At 36.3% G+C, this 18,157-nt stretch overlaps 1 protein-coding gene across 1 annotated transcript in view; it reads left to right on the forward strand.

The window, feature by feature from the left end:
* LOC136032645 (pancreatic triacylglycerol lipase-like) overlaps window positions 1–18,157 on the forward strand; it is a 141,459-nt gene that overhangs the window by 70,253 nt on the left and 53,049 nt on the right. Inside the window, exon 5 of the mRNA XM_065712920.1 lies at window positions 6,316–6,543. Within this exon, the coding sequence (XP_065568992.1) occupies window positions 6,316–6,543 (228 nt within the window). The remainder of the gene's footprint in view (window positions 1–6,315; window positions 6,544–18,157) is intronic.

Consider the following 18,157-nt stretch of genomic DNA (forward strand, 5'->3'; position numbering starts at 1 on the left):
TGACCCCATATATATCTTGTGAAAAACCCCTGTGGCTACCTACTATTATTCATTCATAAAACACGACCAAACCAATCTTAACATTTCTTTCATTGTAGCCCTACGCCACTGTATATAAATAATATAGCAGCGAGTAGCCATGCAGAGAAAGGGAGAGAGGCAGGTAGACCGTCCATCCAGTTCCCAGCCAGAACGGCTCCCTGCTTCCTATTATTTTTTGAATATTTAGAAGATCTGGCTCTATCTCTAGGAATACAAGTCTGCGAACTAAGATTAAAATTTTGAAAGCTACTGTGATGACAGTGGTCAAGTAAGCTTCTGAAGCATGGGCGCTCCGAAAATTGGAAGAAGATTTGCTTGATGTTTCCAGAGAAACCTACACGGATTGTTTGGGTACCTGACTGACTGACCGTATTTCAACCAGTAGGCTGTTCGAAAAGTGTGGTTCAATCCCTCTTTCTAGGAATATAATGAGAGATATGCTGAGATGGCTAGGTTAGGTTTTGCAGATGAAGGATGACAGATTGCCGAAGATTGTTGTTGGCCAACCGTCTAGGGGTAAACAAAAAGCAGGTCGTCTTCGGTTGGGATGGAATGATGCGGCAATGAAAGATCTAAGGAAAATTAAAACTTCCTGTAAGGGTATAAAAGGGGTCTCTGAATAGATTGGGATGGAGGAGGAGCTTACATAGCTTTGTTGTTCTCAGGTGGCTTGGTGCTGCGGTGAGTTGCTAGTAGTGACAATAGCAGTATTGTTTGATACGCGGCGTTCGAACTACTAGGCCTATCCATTCTAATAATTCCTCCCGAAAACATTTAGCATACAATATTCAACTTTTGGAGGGCCTATATGTCATCCGACAGCTATCTTTACCGCTGCTTCCAATAATCTAGTATTAGTTCGGCTAATCTTTCTATTTTTTAAAAGCCATTTTCCACTGCAAGAAAGCACGAGGGGCCTTGGTTATTTTACTTCTTACATCTTCGCTTTGTCCACCATCATTACTAATAATACTCTCAAGGCAGCATATGAAATACCAAGCACTATAAAATAAATAGCTATAGTCAAACTATAGCCTATATTAGCTAACCATTGCCATAACTATAGCCCAATTATAACCATTGTTTTTTCTTAGTTGTTTTTTTTTTTTTTTTTTTTTCATTGTCATAGCGGACATGTGGAATAACACAAAGAAAATATGTATTGTGATTGCTTCATCTTCTTAGGAAGACAATTAATCAATTCAAAGGAAAAAATGCATATTTTTTGGATTGGGCAATGAAACAGATATTTCCTTGGCCTTTTCTGGTATTATTTTGAAATAGATGTGACATACACATCACTGAATGATTGAACTATTCCCTTTCTCGTGTGCTATCACGCGAAACAGAATCAATTTCAGCTTGATTTTTATTGTTTGCTCCGCACGAAATATGCAACTGAACTGGTACTGAAATATGTAACTGAACTGGTACTGAAATATGTAACTGAACTGGTAACTGAATGCTCTCGTTTAAAATGCTTCATTGAAGTCCACAAAAATTAGCAAATTTGCAAAGAATTCGAAAGTTTTTAGCTACTGTTTTTTTAACATTACTGATAATCTTTTCACATGTATAGTCGTTGCGAAAACAAAGTCAAATAAAAGTTAAATGTAATACAGCAATGTTTTAGAACAAAAATTGAATTTAAAACGATGATATCGCAAGAGAGTTGTAAATCTGTGAATCTGGTGCTGCAAATCTGTAAATCCGGTGCTGCAAACCTCTAAATCTGGTGCTGCCAATCTCTAAACCTGGTGTTGTAAATCTGGTGCTGCATACCTCTAAATCCGGTGCTGCAACCCTCTAAATCTGGTGCTGCAAATCTTGCTGGAAAATGTTTGTTATTTGGGAGATAAAAGTTGATGTGAATTATTTAGAAGACTGTCACTGGTGTTTTGACGTCACTTAGTTTTTAACCATTTTGGCATCATTTCACTATGTTTTATTTTTACTTGAATGCGCCGCCTCCTCCACACTTGAAATAAATTATTTTCGATAGGAATTGAAGCTTCATGTTTTCTATCGAGGAATCACTCGATAGTAATTCCTATCGAGGAATCACTCGATAGGAATTGAAGCTTCATGTTTGCTGGCATTTTATGAACATTAGTCGCCACAAACAAAATTTCGTAAGATAAAGAAGACGCCCACACAAATCAATACAACAAAACGCTTAACCCTCCTTGAGCTCTCGCTTGCTTGGAGTAAACCCCTTAAACACAAGAATAAAACTTAAAAGAGAGAAGAGAAGAAAAAAGAGAAAGAGGATCAAATTCCTCACTTGCGTTGCTACTGGTTGCAACAACCCTTACTAGCAACAACCCATTCCACCTACCAACACAACCAAAAAAATCCCATCAACATAACAGGATGATCTAAATAAACATCTATGCTTGCTGTCAGACAAGTGCAGTCATTTTTTATTTTTTTATTTTCATATAATTTGGACTTACAATTTCAAATTTAAATAGATCACTTAGGGACAATGAAACAAAAATTTAGGGTTGAATATCAATTAAGCCTATTTGTTGTTGGCAAATTGTGTAGCCCTTAATCAATTTCAAAGTTTGAGTCTTTTCTATGTTTTTCAGCTAGTTTATTGCATTGATTTTCGTTTTGGCTACTTTTCTTTTCCCCAATTTTTGTATGTTTTATTGTGGATTATTGATAAATCACTATTAAACTTATTCAGTCACACAAGAATATGCCTAATTCTGTTTCATTTGAATAACAGCTCTGCCAATAAATTTGATTTTATTTTAGTACGTTTACTCCACTCTTATTTGTATTTCTTGTGGGTTATAAATAAGTTAGTTCTAAACTTCTTGGGTCACAGCAAAATTTACTGTTTTTTTTTTTATTATTTACCAGAATTGACTTTATTTTACTTTACCATGTTTAATCCATTTTTATTTGTATTTACTTTTGCTATAAAGTACTATTAAGCTTATTAGGTCATAACAAAAATTCGTGGCTTTTTTTAGTGTATTTAAGTAGATCACCTTAACTTTCAAAATCTTTAGCGTGATAAAGATTTTAAGAAAATAACTATAATAAATATCCGTGAAAATCACGACTATTCTATTACTTGTATTATTATCCAGGCTTGTATCACTAATTTTGTCACTTTTAAGAATGATGAATCACTTTCTCCACGGGTTGATTATCTGTTTTGTTTTATTTGTGATGGATGGCTTAACCCCAGTTCTCATTAACATTGTATCAATCAATTTCTACAACCAGCAAAAATGTAATTGTGTAAATTCCTGCCTGTTTATCTCATGCTGCTCTACTTTTGATAATTTGATGTCACTTAGGTAAATTTCGTTTGAATAGACTGACTTTGCACCTTTTGATTTAGTCTAAACCCTTAAAGATCAGCGTTGCCAACGCGGTACAATTGTATTGTTATTGGCACTATTCAAAGGTCCTGGTACAGCACGATAATTATGGAAATTTTTTGGTAGAATCAAATTTGCCGGTATTTTGGTTTTAGTGGCCATTCACACGGGGCTTAGCAGTCGTAGTCACGACTACGACTACGAATTAGAAAAAAAAATTTCGCTCACACGGGTCTCAGAGTCCCAGTTCTAGGCTTAATAGCAGTTCAATTCGGAAAACTCACCAGCAACTAAGCTTAGGTTTCAACCTAAGCTTTTTCTCTAGGGGGTTAGGGCAACCGATTCTGTGATGAAGATCAGAGGAGATCAAGTTACATTGGCAAACCTTACATTGCTAGCAAGTTCTATCATACCTATGAAATCTTTATTAATGAATAATCAACAAAAATCATCAATCAGCTTCAGCATTAATCTCTTTGGATTGCAGCTAAATATTTCTAAAACATTATGGATAATTGCTTCTTGTATGACTTTTATTCATTTCAGCTGTTTATTTCTAGCTTTTTCAACCATCTACCTTTTATCAACTGCTTTTTTAGCCATCTATTTTTTTCTAACTGCTTTTTCAACCATATGCTACTTCAGCCATATATAGTGTAAATTTGAAGCTATTGGGGGGGGGGGGGGTAGTTGCCCCACTGTACCCCTTGCGTACACCCATGTGCAATAGTCTCAAAAGCTCTCTTCCCTGCTTTCCTATTTAGTAAGCCACAGAAGCGTTTTTTTTTTACTGTTTTATATTGTATTGTATACTGTATTCTATGTATTTTTTGTTGTTAAAGTTTTTACTGTTTGAAAAAATAGAGTTGAGAGAAGGAGTCAAACTTTAGCGTAAAGAGCGGGGCGTTGAGGAGGGAACAGCCCCTTTCATATACGGAATAATTTCTGTAAGTTTTAATGTTGCTCCTTACTTTCAGTTTAATAAACTTGTTTTTATTTATTTAATAACGTTCAAGGGATTGCTTGAACTTTACTGAAAATTTGTCTCAATACAGCAGATACCCAGTTGGCAAGCAAAAATGTCTTATTCATTTCCAAAAAAATGAAACTTCTTAATATTATCGATGAAAATATAAAAAATGTTGTTATCAGTAAAGCACCACAGCTTAGTTTTTGCTCTTGGGAGAGGAGTCTAAACCCAGATGCCTTCTGGGTGTGGCCATTTCTGATTTCTATAAGATTGTGACCTTATCCGAAAAAAGATTGTAACATCTTCAAGGCCGTATCTAGGGGGGATAGGGGGTTTGACCCCCCCCCTCCCCGAGATGTTTATCCGACTCGTAAAAACGTAACAAAAATGAATATGAACAGATTTTTATGTGTTTTTTATTTATTTTTTGGTACCCCCCCCCCCTCAAAACAAAATCTTAGATATGTTCTCGGCCATCTTCTTTTTGTTAAAATGTCAAGCGACGATTATTGTTTAATCTTTCGACGATTATGTTATTTATTCACTTTTAGTCGTTGCGGAAAATCGCCTGGAATAGAATATACGCCTAAAGGTTTCTCTGTAAGGCAAAGGATAATAAAACAATGCCAGATGAGGCCTGGAGATATTTTATTTTGAATAGTTAATAATAATTATGGCTTGGATGTGCTTGGTGCATCACAGCTGCCATGTATTTGTGTCTGCAAGCGGTTAAAAGCTAGTGGGCCAAATTCTAGAACAATGGCCAAATAGCTTGATAAATGATAAATGGCTTAAATAAGCTATGTAAAACATGTTACATGTCCCAATTTTACAAAATTCAACAATCAACGTGTATGTATTTTTAAGGCAGGTTTCTTTTTTGATACCTTTCACCTTGGGTGACACCGGGACGTATTAGGGTTTAAGGAAGCCACTAATTAATTAGGGATTCTTGCCCGTTTAAATTCTTGCCAGCGTTAGCAACTAGATAGGGCTGACGGTCTTCAACTTCAGCTCGATTCAAGGTGAGTCGGTAGTTTTCGACTGGTTCCGGAAGTGTTTTAGAAGTGTCCCTTCGTTGCTAATTTTGCCTATTTATCCAAAAATTAAAGCAGGCCTGCTTTATGGTAATTCGGCTGAGTTTAAGAATCGATAAAAACTACAAAAGAAGAAAATATTATACTATCAGTAAAAATTATCGTAGTTGTAAGTAAAAATTTGAAATAATATTCTTAGACCATGTTTTTTTCCGTTGTTTTTTTTTCTAAGTGGAGCCCCCTTCCTCCTGCGTGTAGGTATTATTAGTGTCTATTCTCTTGATCATTTTTCGATTTTCACTCAGTTGTTAACTTCCGATCAGGCCTATACATAATACATTTGACTCAATTTCGTAGACGGGTTACATTCGTTAAAGTAGTAGGTAAAAATGATATACGAATTATATATAAATTATAGAAAAACTCTAAATTTGAAATGGGAAACGGGTTTGCTCTTTTGAGGGCTGGACCTGGAATACTAAACCCCTGTCACACACAACTCTCTATTATTAATGTTATGTACTAATTTAAGTAATCTTCAGCACAATGTTTGTCCCTTACCAAAAATAAATGAATTGTAGATGACAAATCATAAACTATAAATAGATATACTAAAAATAATCACAAACTGCCATTAAGAATTTTTTATCGGTATTTTATTTTTATTATTCATCACTTTTATTATAGTGTTATCAAGACTGTATCCAGGAGGGGGTTAGGTGGTTTGAAACCCGTACCCTGAATTGCTTTCTTCGACTCATAAAAAACGGAACAAAAATGGATATAAACAAATTTTATGCGTTTTTTGTACCCCCCTCCCCCCGAAAAAAAGCTTTTGTACCCCTCCCGCCAAAAACATCCTGAATAGGGCCCTGAGTCTTGTATTGCGTATCGTGTTTGTATTTTATTTTATTGTTTTCAGGTCTTGATCCTGCAGGACCCATGTTCGAGAATCAAGATGTTGAAGCTAGACTCGACAAGACTGATGGAACCTATGTCGATGTTATTCATAGCAATGGTGAAAGCCTAATTATGGGGGGCTTAGGAGCCTGGGCTCCTATGGGCCATATTGATTTCTACCCTAATGGAGGGCGGATGCAAAAAGGATGTTCTAATCTGTTTTTGGGAGCCGTAACTGATATTATTTTCTGTAAGAATACTTTTTCAAAATAGTTTTTCTTTTTTTCACTTTTTCTTTTTTTTTTAATATTGTAAGCTCTAGATTTCAGTGTGTGGTATAATGTCAAAGTCCAATTTTTGAAGTGGTTAAAGGCTTTTAAGCTAAATCTTGATGTAAGGGGACACCCACTGCCTCTTTGAGGAGATAAGTATAGGATCATAGTTTTCCGTTTACACTAAGTTCAACTCTGGAAAGGGACAACATCCATTCTTATTGAATAATCTCAATATTTTCTTTTAGATGAAGGTAACCCAAGGTTACCTTTCAGGTAACCTTTTACCTGACATTTCCAAGGACCGACCAAGACATAACCTAACCAAGGACATTTCAGGAAAATTTTGCATCTAAAATGTAAACTTTGAAGATTCAAATGCCCCAACCCAGGCACTTCTGTCCATGAAAGAAGGGGGGCCATTGAGCCTTTATGTATGCCCGTTCTCATTCCCAAAAATTTGATTTACTGATGAAAGAGCGAACTGTATATTGAAAAATTTGTTTAAATATTTTAGAAAATACTCTTTTAGAAAACCAAAAAGGTACCTCTTGTTTTTTGTTTTTTTTTTTGTCGTTGTTAATTAGGGCCAGCCAGTCAGCCAGGCTGGCGCGAAGTAAACTTCACCAGCCAGGTTGACGCAAACAACATTTTTTGATTCTGGTTCTATATCCATTGAAAGTTCATTTAAATCTGTCAAAGGGTTATCACAAGCCGAGTGTCAAACAGCACAGCCATTAAGGCCGATATAGACTATCGGCAGATTATAGATTAAGTGAGTATAGATTAAGTGAACTTATGGAACTCGAAAATCCCGTGTCAAAATTGAAAATTTATACTTAAAAATTGCTCAAGTATTCGTTGGCGCAAAATACCGCTTTTAATATCAGGCCGTAGCTTCTTGAAGATGCTACAAAATGTTTGCTAGGATTTTGCTCTATTTCCTCTTGTTGCTTAGAAATCTTAGAAAATGTCTAGCTCTTCTTCACAAGTGTACTCTATGAAGGATATTGGTTTTAGGACAAAATCGGTACTATCATGAGCAGAAGACAATAACCTGTAAGATGATTGCAACCATTTTTCGATTTCTTTTTCTGTTTTCAAACAGTCCCATAGAATATTTTCAGCTACCTAAAATTTTTACAAGTTTTTTGCCAGAAAGAATCGTTTCAGATCGCCGATAACACCCGTAGAGACCAGATTGACAAGCTGGCATAATTAACCAGCTCTTTCCGCCAGTGAATAAGTGCTATTTGAATGGTTTTTGACAATCAACGGCCTCTAGAGAATTGAGAGACAGAAGGATACCCTAACTTCAATTTTGAACCTCGATGTTTTCAAGTTCACTTAATCACGGCCTTTAAGTAATATACCAAGAGTGTACCTTTTTTTTTAGCGAAAATGTGCCAGTTTAATAACAAAATAATGATATTGTTTTGAAAAATTTGGTGATTTGAAGTTAAATGTGATTCAATTCGCAACCAGTGCAATTAGAATCCAAGACAAATATTGTATTGTGTTCTAAGCTATAATTTCCTTGAGGGGCGCTGTGGTGAGATATCAGTAGCAGTAGTAATTCGCAATCGTCTAAAAAAGAGCTAAATTGACGCAAGATCAATTATTTGGCAACACTGATCTGTCCCAAAGACTGTTCTATTATGTTTTCCTCATTAAGTTTGTAATGCTTGTCGCTTTTGGCTAATTTACTGACCGAAAAGGTGTTGTATTTGGGTTATAATTTCCAACTAATTTGCTGGCACACGTTGTTTTGTTGACATTTCAAACAGGAAAAATATCGAAAGTGAAAGCAGCCGTTAATGAAGACCCCTACTTTGGGTTTTTTGCCAGGAATGACGTTGAATTCGCTTTTAACTAGTAATGCAAGAATGCAAAATAAGGGTATACCCAGGAAATGATTGCATAATGTACTAGAAGATACGGATATAAGGATAAAATACGGGTGCATAAATATATTTTGGCAGAAAATTGGAAAAAATGCCATGTATTAGTTATTTGGGATGTGGTATGCCCCCCCCCTTGCCTAGGTGTCTGAAAGATAATGATACAAACTTATGTGCAATATGGTTATCAGCGAACAGAAAAGTGGTTAAATGCAAAGCTCAAACTTACCTAATTACCTTTTTAACCCTTTTCACTTGAATAGACGTTACAAACCGAAATGACCTACATTCTATGATCGTAGTTAATTTATATATTTATTTGCCATGGGTGCTTGTAGAGAGTTTGTCCGAGAAGCGAAAGTGGGAAAATGTTTTTTGTTTTTTTTTTATTGCAAGAAAAGCATTAAATTTGCCCGAATGCTATATAAAGTATTAATGCTTTTTCGATGTTTTTAATCTTCAAAGGACATTTAAACACTCAGTACGCCCCCTTCCCTCTTATGGTAACTCATGTTATTTGCCCCAAAACTAACCAGAATATGATCTCTATTCAGCCTTTCTCACGATTAAATAAAAAAAACTAGTTTTTTTAACTGAAAGTAAGGAGCGATATTAAAACTTAAAACGAACAGAAATTACTTCGTATATGAAATTTTTTGTCCCCTTCGCAATCCCTCGCTCTTTACGCTAAAGTTTTTAATTGTTTTAAAAAGTAGAATTGGGGCAAAGAGTCAAACTTTAGCGTAAAGAGCGAGGGATTGCGGTGGGGACAATCCATTTCATATACGATGTAATTTCTGTTCGTTTTAAGTTTTAATATCGCTCCTTACTTTCAGTTAAAAAAAACTAGTTTCTTTATTTAATCGTGAGAAAGGCTGAATATAGATCATATTCTGATTAGTGTTGGGACAAATAACATGAGTGAATCCCTTTAGTACATGACCGTGCCATTAGTACATGACTCGTAACTTTTGATGACAAAGATTAAATTTGATGAAACTTATATATTTAAAATCAGCATGAAAATTCGATTCTTTTGATGTATCTTTTAGCATCAAAATTTCGTTTTTTAGAGTTTCGTTTACTATTGAGCCGGGTCACTCCTTACTACAGTTTGTTACCACGAACTGTTTGAAAGAAGATTACGAATTGCTTACTTGATATCATGAAGCATTTAAAATGGTGGCCTTTAATTTCAACTCTCCAATATTGCCGGATTTCTCCATATTTTTGCAAAATTTTGTACACATGCCATTCTTCTGAATCTCCTTCCCCCTTCATTCTGCACTGAGTTCATCTGCGCGGGCTTGATATAGATAATATTGCTAGTATAGCGGACTGTTCTAAAATTTGTTTGTGAACAGGAGACCTTTTTCACGCCACAGAAAACACACCATGTGTAAAAAAAAAACTTCTCTGTTCCATGGGACAAGTTCTATTTAAGAATAAGCAATCCTTTGAAAAAAATTCTCTGTTCTCTCTGTTCCATGGGACTTCTCTGTGATCCATGGGACAAGTTCTATTTAAGAATAAGCAATCCATTGAAAAAAATTCTCTGTTCTCTCTGTTCCATGAGACTTCTCTGTGTTCCATGGGACAAGTTCTATTTAAGAATAAGTAATCCTTTGAAAAAAAAATCTCTGTTCTCTCTGTTCCATGGGACTTCTCTGTGTTCCATGGGACAAGTTCTATTTAAGAATAAGCAATCCTTTGAAAAAAAATTCTCTGTTCTCTCTGTTCCATGGGACTTCTCTGTGTTCCATGGGACAAGTTCTATTTAAGAATAAGCAATCCTTTGAAAAAAAAAATTATAAAAATTTTGATCAAAATCAAATACGGTTAAGCTACTCGCGTATTATAACGACCGCGGTTGTAAAACCGATTTCTCTGTTTGCACTTGGAGATAGCTTAACCTCAGTAAGACAAACTACTATGCAGATATATTTTAATTTAATATTAAATTTAGAGAGTTGGTTGGGTTAAGTTACTTTAGGTGGTTCTAGGCGTTCCAGAAAATACTCCCTCGGAATATAATCCCTCGGAGTTTAGCCAACGGAAAATACCACCCGCAGAAAATATCCCCCTCCCCGATAAATAAGGCTTTCCAAATTTGAGAATTTTAATTGAATTTTGTTTTTTTATTTTCCGTTGGGGGAAGAAGTTTTGGAACTTGTGTATTATACGTCACTCACTCAAGTTTATGCCAAGTAAAACTCGAGAACAAAACAGTTTTTTCGTTCGTCTCTTTCAGCTTAGCGTGAGACAAGACAAAGACAAGTTACGGAATAGATGGGAAATATAAAATTTGGGTTATATATCTGCACATAAGGTGGGGGGTGGTTAGGTCTTTGGGCAGTTTGAAGTCAAAAACAATTCTTATTTCATAATATGCAGAATAATTGTACCTAACACATCTTCCATGCAGAACCGCTATACTTTAGCCTCCCCCCCCCCGCCAAGTTTAAACATATAGCCCAAATTTGTTTCTAAAGGAACGAAGAAACTAACGAAAAAACCGGTTTGTTTTCGTATTTTACGCGTCGTAAACTCGAGTGAGTGGTGTATAATGCACAAGTGCCGGAACTTTTCATGGAGAGAAAGCTGAATTTCCGCATTTATTTAAAAATGATCAGAAATTAAATTTTAAAAAAACTAGTTTTCAACTGAAAGTAAGGAGCAACATCAAACCTCAAAGCGAACAGAAATTATGACTTACATAAAAGGGGTTGCCTCCTCCTCAGGACCTCACTCTTTGCGCAAAATTGTTTCAAATATAATTTTAAAACAAAGCTTATTATTCTAATTAATCCTTACTTTTTATTAATCTTCTTAATTCTTCCTTACATTCAGTTGAAAAATATGTTTTTTTATTTGATTTCTGATCGTTTTTAAATAATCCTTGAGACATTCTTATATCAATTTATCTGAATGTTACAGTCAGTTTAGGGGCATTGAGATAAGGCATTTTTTATTTTTTACTTTGGCATGAAGAGCAGGATAGCTTGGCCCTAAGTTATGCTTCCCCTTCTCTTGTGCTTGTGCCTGATTCACACTGGGGAACATTGTAAAATAAACAAACCACAAAACCTCTTTAAATAAATTTTATGGTTGCTATCTCCTACAAATCAAACCAAGTCTGGTTATATGCAAATTGACCATTTAATATCGATTATTTTCAATTTTCGTTAATTTTAAAGGTGGTTAATATCTAGTTTGGGATGGGGGGCTATTTAATTTGGGACGGGGGTCAGTGGTGTGACTCTTTAAGCTCAGCCGGAGTCGACCCGGCTCTAAATGGGCACCTGGAGAAATCTGGGGAAATTAAACAGGAAACGTATGCGAAAGCACAGGATGGTTGGCCCCCAACCCCCCATTGCATTTCCTGGCTGAAGGGCTTAGAAACGGAGATCAGCACCGCCGGTAGGGACTGTAAAGTCTAATGCCGTATTCATTACCTTTATTAGTATCTATTGTTTTTTTTAATCTAGACAGTGCCTTCTAGATACGTACAAACAACTCCAAATCTGGTTGTTTCGTTAATTAAAGTAAACAATTATACCTGTTTCGCTAAATGTCCATTCACTTTTTTTCCAGTTTTACAAGTTAATTCTTTTGTTACCAGGCTAAATTTTTCATTAAAAAATATAGCGGCACAAAATGTGTTTTCATAAAACCTGACCCATTTAGCGTCCTCATTTTGAAGGTGGTAACATTTTCTCTTATTTATGTTCCGTTCAAAATTCACTGATGTTCCAAGGCATGTAAAACAAGTACATTCAGGCATAATCACTGAAGATCTGATGAGTCTCGTGCTGATGAGATGTGGTGTAGAATACGTAATGTCATCATATTCCAAATCAGCAAAATCAGCAGGTGTACCGTGTAGAATGTCATGGTGGATTGGTGGCTTTTTAGGAGTAAACGAAGTTGTACCTCCAATGTATTAGGGGGGTTCCCGAAATGATATTATATCTGCAGATACCACGTTATTAAATATTTGTGGTGCAGGGGCGTCTTTGGAGGGACATTTGCCCCCCCCCCAATAATTCGGAGAAAAAATATTATATATCCCATGCCCCTTGACTATCCGGATAAGGACCCCCTCTTGTCACCCCAATAGACATACTGCAGATTTGCCCCTGCTCTGGTGCGACCAGGGGTGTCAAATGGCTTTAGCATCCTCCCGCTGTATTATAAAAAAAAAAATCCTTTTTTGTATTTTTACTGAAAATCTTGAAAAAACATCAAATTTTGCCATCCTAGACTTTTAAATCTAATGCAATACAGATACAAAATCGATCAAGAAAGTAATGTGGTAAGGGGGCTTTGGATGTGTTACCCCCTCGTAATCGCGATCTTTTTACAATTGTTCCTATGATTTCATATTTTTGTCGTATAATTTGCCTATTTGGGTAGTTTTTCTATCAGTCCCTCTACGGAATTTCGTGTCAAGTCTGAAAATGTTGCTTTGAATTTGTTTGGGTACTTGTCTGTTACAGCGCCGACCACTCAAGCTGTTCATCCATTGACGCATTGTAGTACTGTTTTTTGTTAGTTTCGGACATTCACCAGTGGATGTCATCATTCATCAATTTTGGACTATCACGGTAACATATGTACAATATGCCACTGAGACTTCTGCCGAACGCCATTTTCAAATGTCATTTGATGAAATGTGCATGTGCACATTTCATCAAGGTAACATATGTACAATAACGGTAACATATGTACAATCACGGTAACATATGTACAATATGCCACTGAGACTTCTGCCGAACGCCATTTTCAAATGTCATTTGATGAAATGTGCATGTGCACATTTGATGAAATGTGCATTTGATGAATTTGATCAAATTAGGCATTTGATCAAATGTCTAATGTTATCAGGTGTTATTAATTGCCTTTTGGTATCAGGTATTATTCAATCCACAGTAAAAAAAAAAGCCCAAGTCGCGCAAATGTGTTTCATTTGGCAGCGTTGCCTTTACCCAGTTTAATCACTAGGTTCTATACATTCAATGCATATTCGCTTGAATGAATCAGTAGCTGGTCCCGAAGGAAGAATCCCCTTGGGGGAGCCAATCACGACAGGCTTGCAGCGCCAAGCAAAACCTTCCTTCAAATGTCCCCACTCACGCCCTCTCTCCCTTCAGATTTTGAGCGAGCCATTTGGCCATTTAAGCCATCGCTCCGGAAATTAGTGCTACAAGGAGAGAAAAGTTCTCTCTGAGAACCTTTTAATCGGCGGTAGCGTGGCGTCAATTGAGGAAGGCATTTACCGCTTATAGGCACCCCATGATTTTGGGAGATACCTTGTAAGTTTTGAAGAAAATACATTTTGCCCCTCTCAGTTTATTGAATTGACGCCACTATTATAAGAAGGAGCTATTTAGAAGTGGCCATAGTAGAGTTATTGTCATCACACTGAATCCAGCCTCCACAAATAAAAGCTACTCTCTGATGGTGCTGCAGTATATCCTACCAGGTTCACTCTGGAAATCGAGAGTCGTACCAAGTGAGTTTAAAACCCCAGCACAAGTTGGCTAACCAAACATGTTATTAGGTCTTTAACAGGCCCATATGGAGGGATCATTAGGCCAGATAGAAAAAAGGTCCCTGCGGTGAGGAGCTGGCTCCAGCTCCGTAGCTGAGGAAAATTGCATCAGACTTAAGTAGCCGCTCTTAGAAAGACCAACTGAGAAACGAATTCGAAGAGGATTAATCCTCTTGGCAGCATTATTCCCAAAAGTAAAGGTGGGATGACATTCCGGCACCCTCCACTGAGAGTCAAGCAACTCTTCCGTCCTTGCTGCTTTGAAGTTGATGCCCAGGAATGAGACCTCTCCCCATTCTACGGGATTTCTACCACTACCAAAGATTCCGTAAGACACGGCGGCCAAACAATCCACGGGAATAGAGCTTCTTTAAAATTTACTTCCGAAGGAAAATTAAATTAAAGAAGCGCATTTTTTTACTTACTTATAAGTACCCTCACTTGAAAACATTGCCGTATTCAGAAGGGAGGGTTAAAGGGTTTGAATCCCCTCTTCGAAATGTTTATCTGACTCGTACAAACGTAGCAAAAATGGATATAAAAATTTTTATGTGTTTTTTAAAGGTTTTTGTGTAAAATATCCCCCCACCCCGAAGCAATTTCTTGTGTAAAACACACCCCAAAGAAAAATCCTGGATACGGCCCTGCTTGCAAGTAAGGAGCAACACTAAAACTCAAAACGAACAGGAAATGTTCCGAATATGAGGGGAGGGGGGCTGCCCTTTCTTCAGCCCTCGCTTTTTGCGCTAAAGTCCTAGTTCTCTAAAAATGCTTGTCATTTGCATTAAACAGCTCTTGTGTTTGAGCAGTCTTCCTTAAAGAATTGTGAAAACTAGTCAAACTTTTGCGTAAAGGTTATATGGAATGGGTTAAGTTAAATGGAGGTTTAGTTGCATGGGATTGAATTGGATGGGAATTGAGCTAAACAGGGTTGAGTTGAACGAGAGTTGACTTGAACTGGATTGAGTTAAACGGGGGTTGAGTTGCACACAAATCAGATTGAACAATGTCTCTAGGCTCAAACCTGTTTTGAGATGAGCTGAAGGAGTACATTGATGGCCGTGTGACCAGCTTCTTGAGTGACTTCGCGTCGACGCATAATATCGTAGACATGAGCCTCTCAGATTGTTTTCTTTTCGGTTACCTTAAGGACAAAAAGTTCGCAAAACTGTCATTAACAAAAGGGGGCATTAAGGGGACATTACAAAAGCACTGAAAGGATGCTTTTTTTTAATTTTTTTATTTATTTATTTTTTTTTTTTTTTTTTTTGACAAAATTCAGAATATGCCTCGTAGACGGGCTGATGTATGCTGAATTGGAGACATTTCAAAAATATGCTCCAGAATGGAGAAGTAAAGTCAATTTGGTAACTTAAACACGATAAATTCTTTAGGACCTGCGGCGAGGCAGGGTTTTCATCTCATACTGGTAATACATGAGTGCGAACCCATGTTTCAAGAAGTATCATTAATACAATATAATACATACATGAATTCATTATGCCAAAATTTCGTGTAAAACTTACATCATAACACAATGTGTCTATTGGGAGTTAGCGCATTTTTCTGGGACCCACTTTCAAATGTTTGGTTCCGAGTTTTCTTGTCAATGCAGGGCCATACATTTTATCTATACAGGGCCACAAAATCAGTATATTATGACGGCATAATGATTTCTCCATTATCACCAACAACATAATCATCTGTGACAAGCAATGTTTGTATTTTTATTTTGTGACACTCTTATTTGAACAGAATTAGATAAAAAAAAACAAGTATTTCAACTGAAATAAGGAGCAACATTAAAACTTAAAACGAACAGAAATTATTACGTATATGAAAGGGTTTGCCCCCTCGTCAATACCTCGCTCTTTACGCTAAAGTTCGAATTTTGTTCTAATTCTTTAAGAATGACCCCTTAATCACAAAGGCTGTTTAATTAGAATAAATAGTTCTTTTTAAAATACTAAAATAAATTTAGCGTAAAGAGTGAGGTGTGGACGAAGGGGCAAACCACCTTATATGCGTAATAATTTCTGTTCGTTTTAAGTTGTAATGTTACTCACTACTTTCAGTTGAAAAACTTGTTTATTATTATTTCTGATCGTTTTTAATAATTCTGGGAAATCTGTCGCTTCCTTCATGGAAAATTATCTTCCTCCATGGAAAGATCTTTCCGTCTAATCCCCAGACCCCACCACCAGAAAAAAAAACATCCCTGAAAACGTATGTATACTTCCCAATTATAAATACTATATGTAAACAATGGGCAAAGTTCATAACTTGCAGCCCTTCCCCCGGGGACTGTGGATGAGTAAGTCATCCTGAATGACATAGTTGTTAGATTTTTCGACTATGCTGAACAAAATGGTTATCTCTTATTTGTTGCCGGGTGACTTTGGGGAAAAATAAGGGTATAGTTGCCCTTTATTTTCTTCCTTAAAAAGGGCACTAGAACTTTTAGTTTCCTCTCGAATGAGCCGTCTCGCGATATTTTAGTACCACTGGGTTGTCACAATCGCTCCTGGGGAATAAAATAATAAACACGCATCCGTGATCTTTCTTCTGGCAAAAAATATAAAATTCCCCAGTTTTTGCAGGAAGGAGCATGAAACCTTTGCAGCCGGGTTCTCTGAGAGCTGAATCTGAAACTTAAATATTTGAAATCAGTATAAAATTTGATTCATTTGGTGTATCTTATTGGTACCAAAATTCTGTTTTTAGGGTTTCGGCTACTATGGAGCCGGGTCGCTCCTTACTTACAATTAAATAAAAAAAACTAATTTTTTTAACTGAAAGTAAGGAGCGACATTAAGACTTAAAACGAACAGAAATTACTCCGTATATGAAATGGGTTGTCCCCTCCGCAATGCCTCGCTCTTTACGCTTAAGTTTTTAATTGTTTTAAAAAGTAGAATTGTGGCAAAGAGTCAAACTTTAGCGTAAAGAGCGAGGGATTGCGGAGGGGACAACCCATTTCATATACGGAGTAATTTCTGTTCGTTTTAAGTTTTAATGTCGCTCTTTACTTTCAGTTAAAAAAAACTAGTTTTTTTATTTAATTTCTGAACGTTTTTGAATTAATGCATGTTTGATTTTGGCTCTCCGCACATAAATTATTGAAATGAAATTAGTATATTAATTTTTTTTTTGGCTAAATAGCTTTCTCTTAGTTTTGATCAGACGATTTTGAGAAATAAGGGGTGGGGAAGGAGGCCTAGCTGCCCTCCAATTTTTGGTTACTTAAAAAGGCTACTAGAACTTTTAATTTTTAACGAACGTTTTTATTAGTAAAAAATATACGTAACTTAAGAATTAACTTACGTAACAAACTTTTATATTCTTATATTTTTATTATGTGTACGAGGGGGTTTGTACCCTCGTTAATACCTCGCTCTTTACACTAAATCGTAAGTTTTGTCCCAATTCTTTAAGAATGACCCCTGAATCAAAAAGGCCGTAGAATAAATAGTTGACATTACTAAAAATATTTTAGCATAAAGAGCGAGGTATTTATCTCCTCCTAAATACCTCGCTCTTTATGCTAAAGTATTTTTAGAACCCCTCATATGCGTAATAATCTCTGTTCGTTTTAAATTTCAATGCTATTCCTTACTTTCATTTGAAAAAACGTTTTCATGTTTATTTTTTCATTGTTTTTTTATAGTAATGCTAGAAAATCCTGCCCCCTTTTCATTGAATTTTTCTTCCCCCATGACATATTCTTCCAAGGAAAGATCCTCCCACATAGCCCTCTCCCATCAACCCCACCCCCCAAACCAAAAAATCCCCCTGAAAACGTCTGTACACTTCCCAATAACCATTACTATATGTAAACACTGGTCAAAGTTTGTAACTTGCAGCCCCTCCCCCAGGGATTGTGGGGGAGTAAGTCATTCCCAGAAGACATAGCTATTATGGTTTTCGACTAGGTGGAACAAAATGGCTATCTCAAAATTTTAATCTGTTGACTTTTGGAAAAAATTAGCGTGGGAGGGGGCCTATTTGCCCTCCAATTTTTTTGATCACTTAAAAAGGGCACTAGAACTTTTCATTTCCGTAAGAATGAGCCTTTGGGACATTCCAAGACCACTTGGTCGATACGATGACCCCTGGGGAAAAGAAAAAAACAACAAA

The sequence above is a fragment of the Artemia franciscana genome, chromosome 11 (genome assembly GCF_032884065.1).
Source record: "Artemia franciscana chromosome 11, ASM3288406v1, whole genome shotgun sequence".
In the NCBI taxonomy this organism is placed as follows: Eukaryota; Metazoa; Arthropoda; class Branchiopoda; order Anostraca; family Artemiidae; genus Artemia; species Artemia franciscana.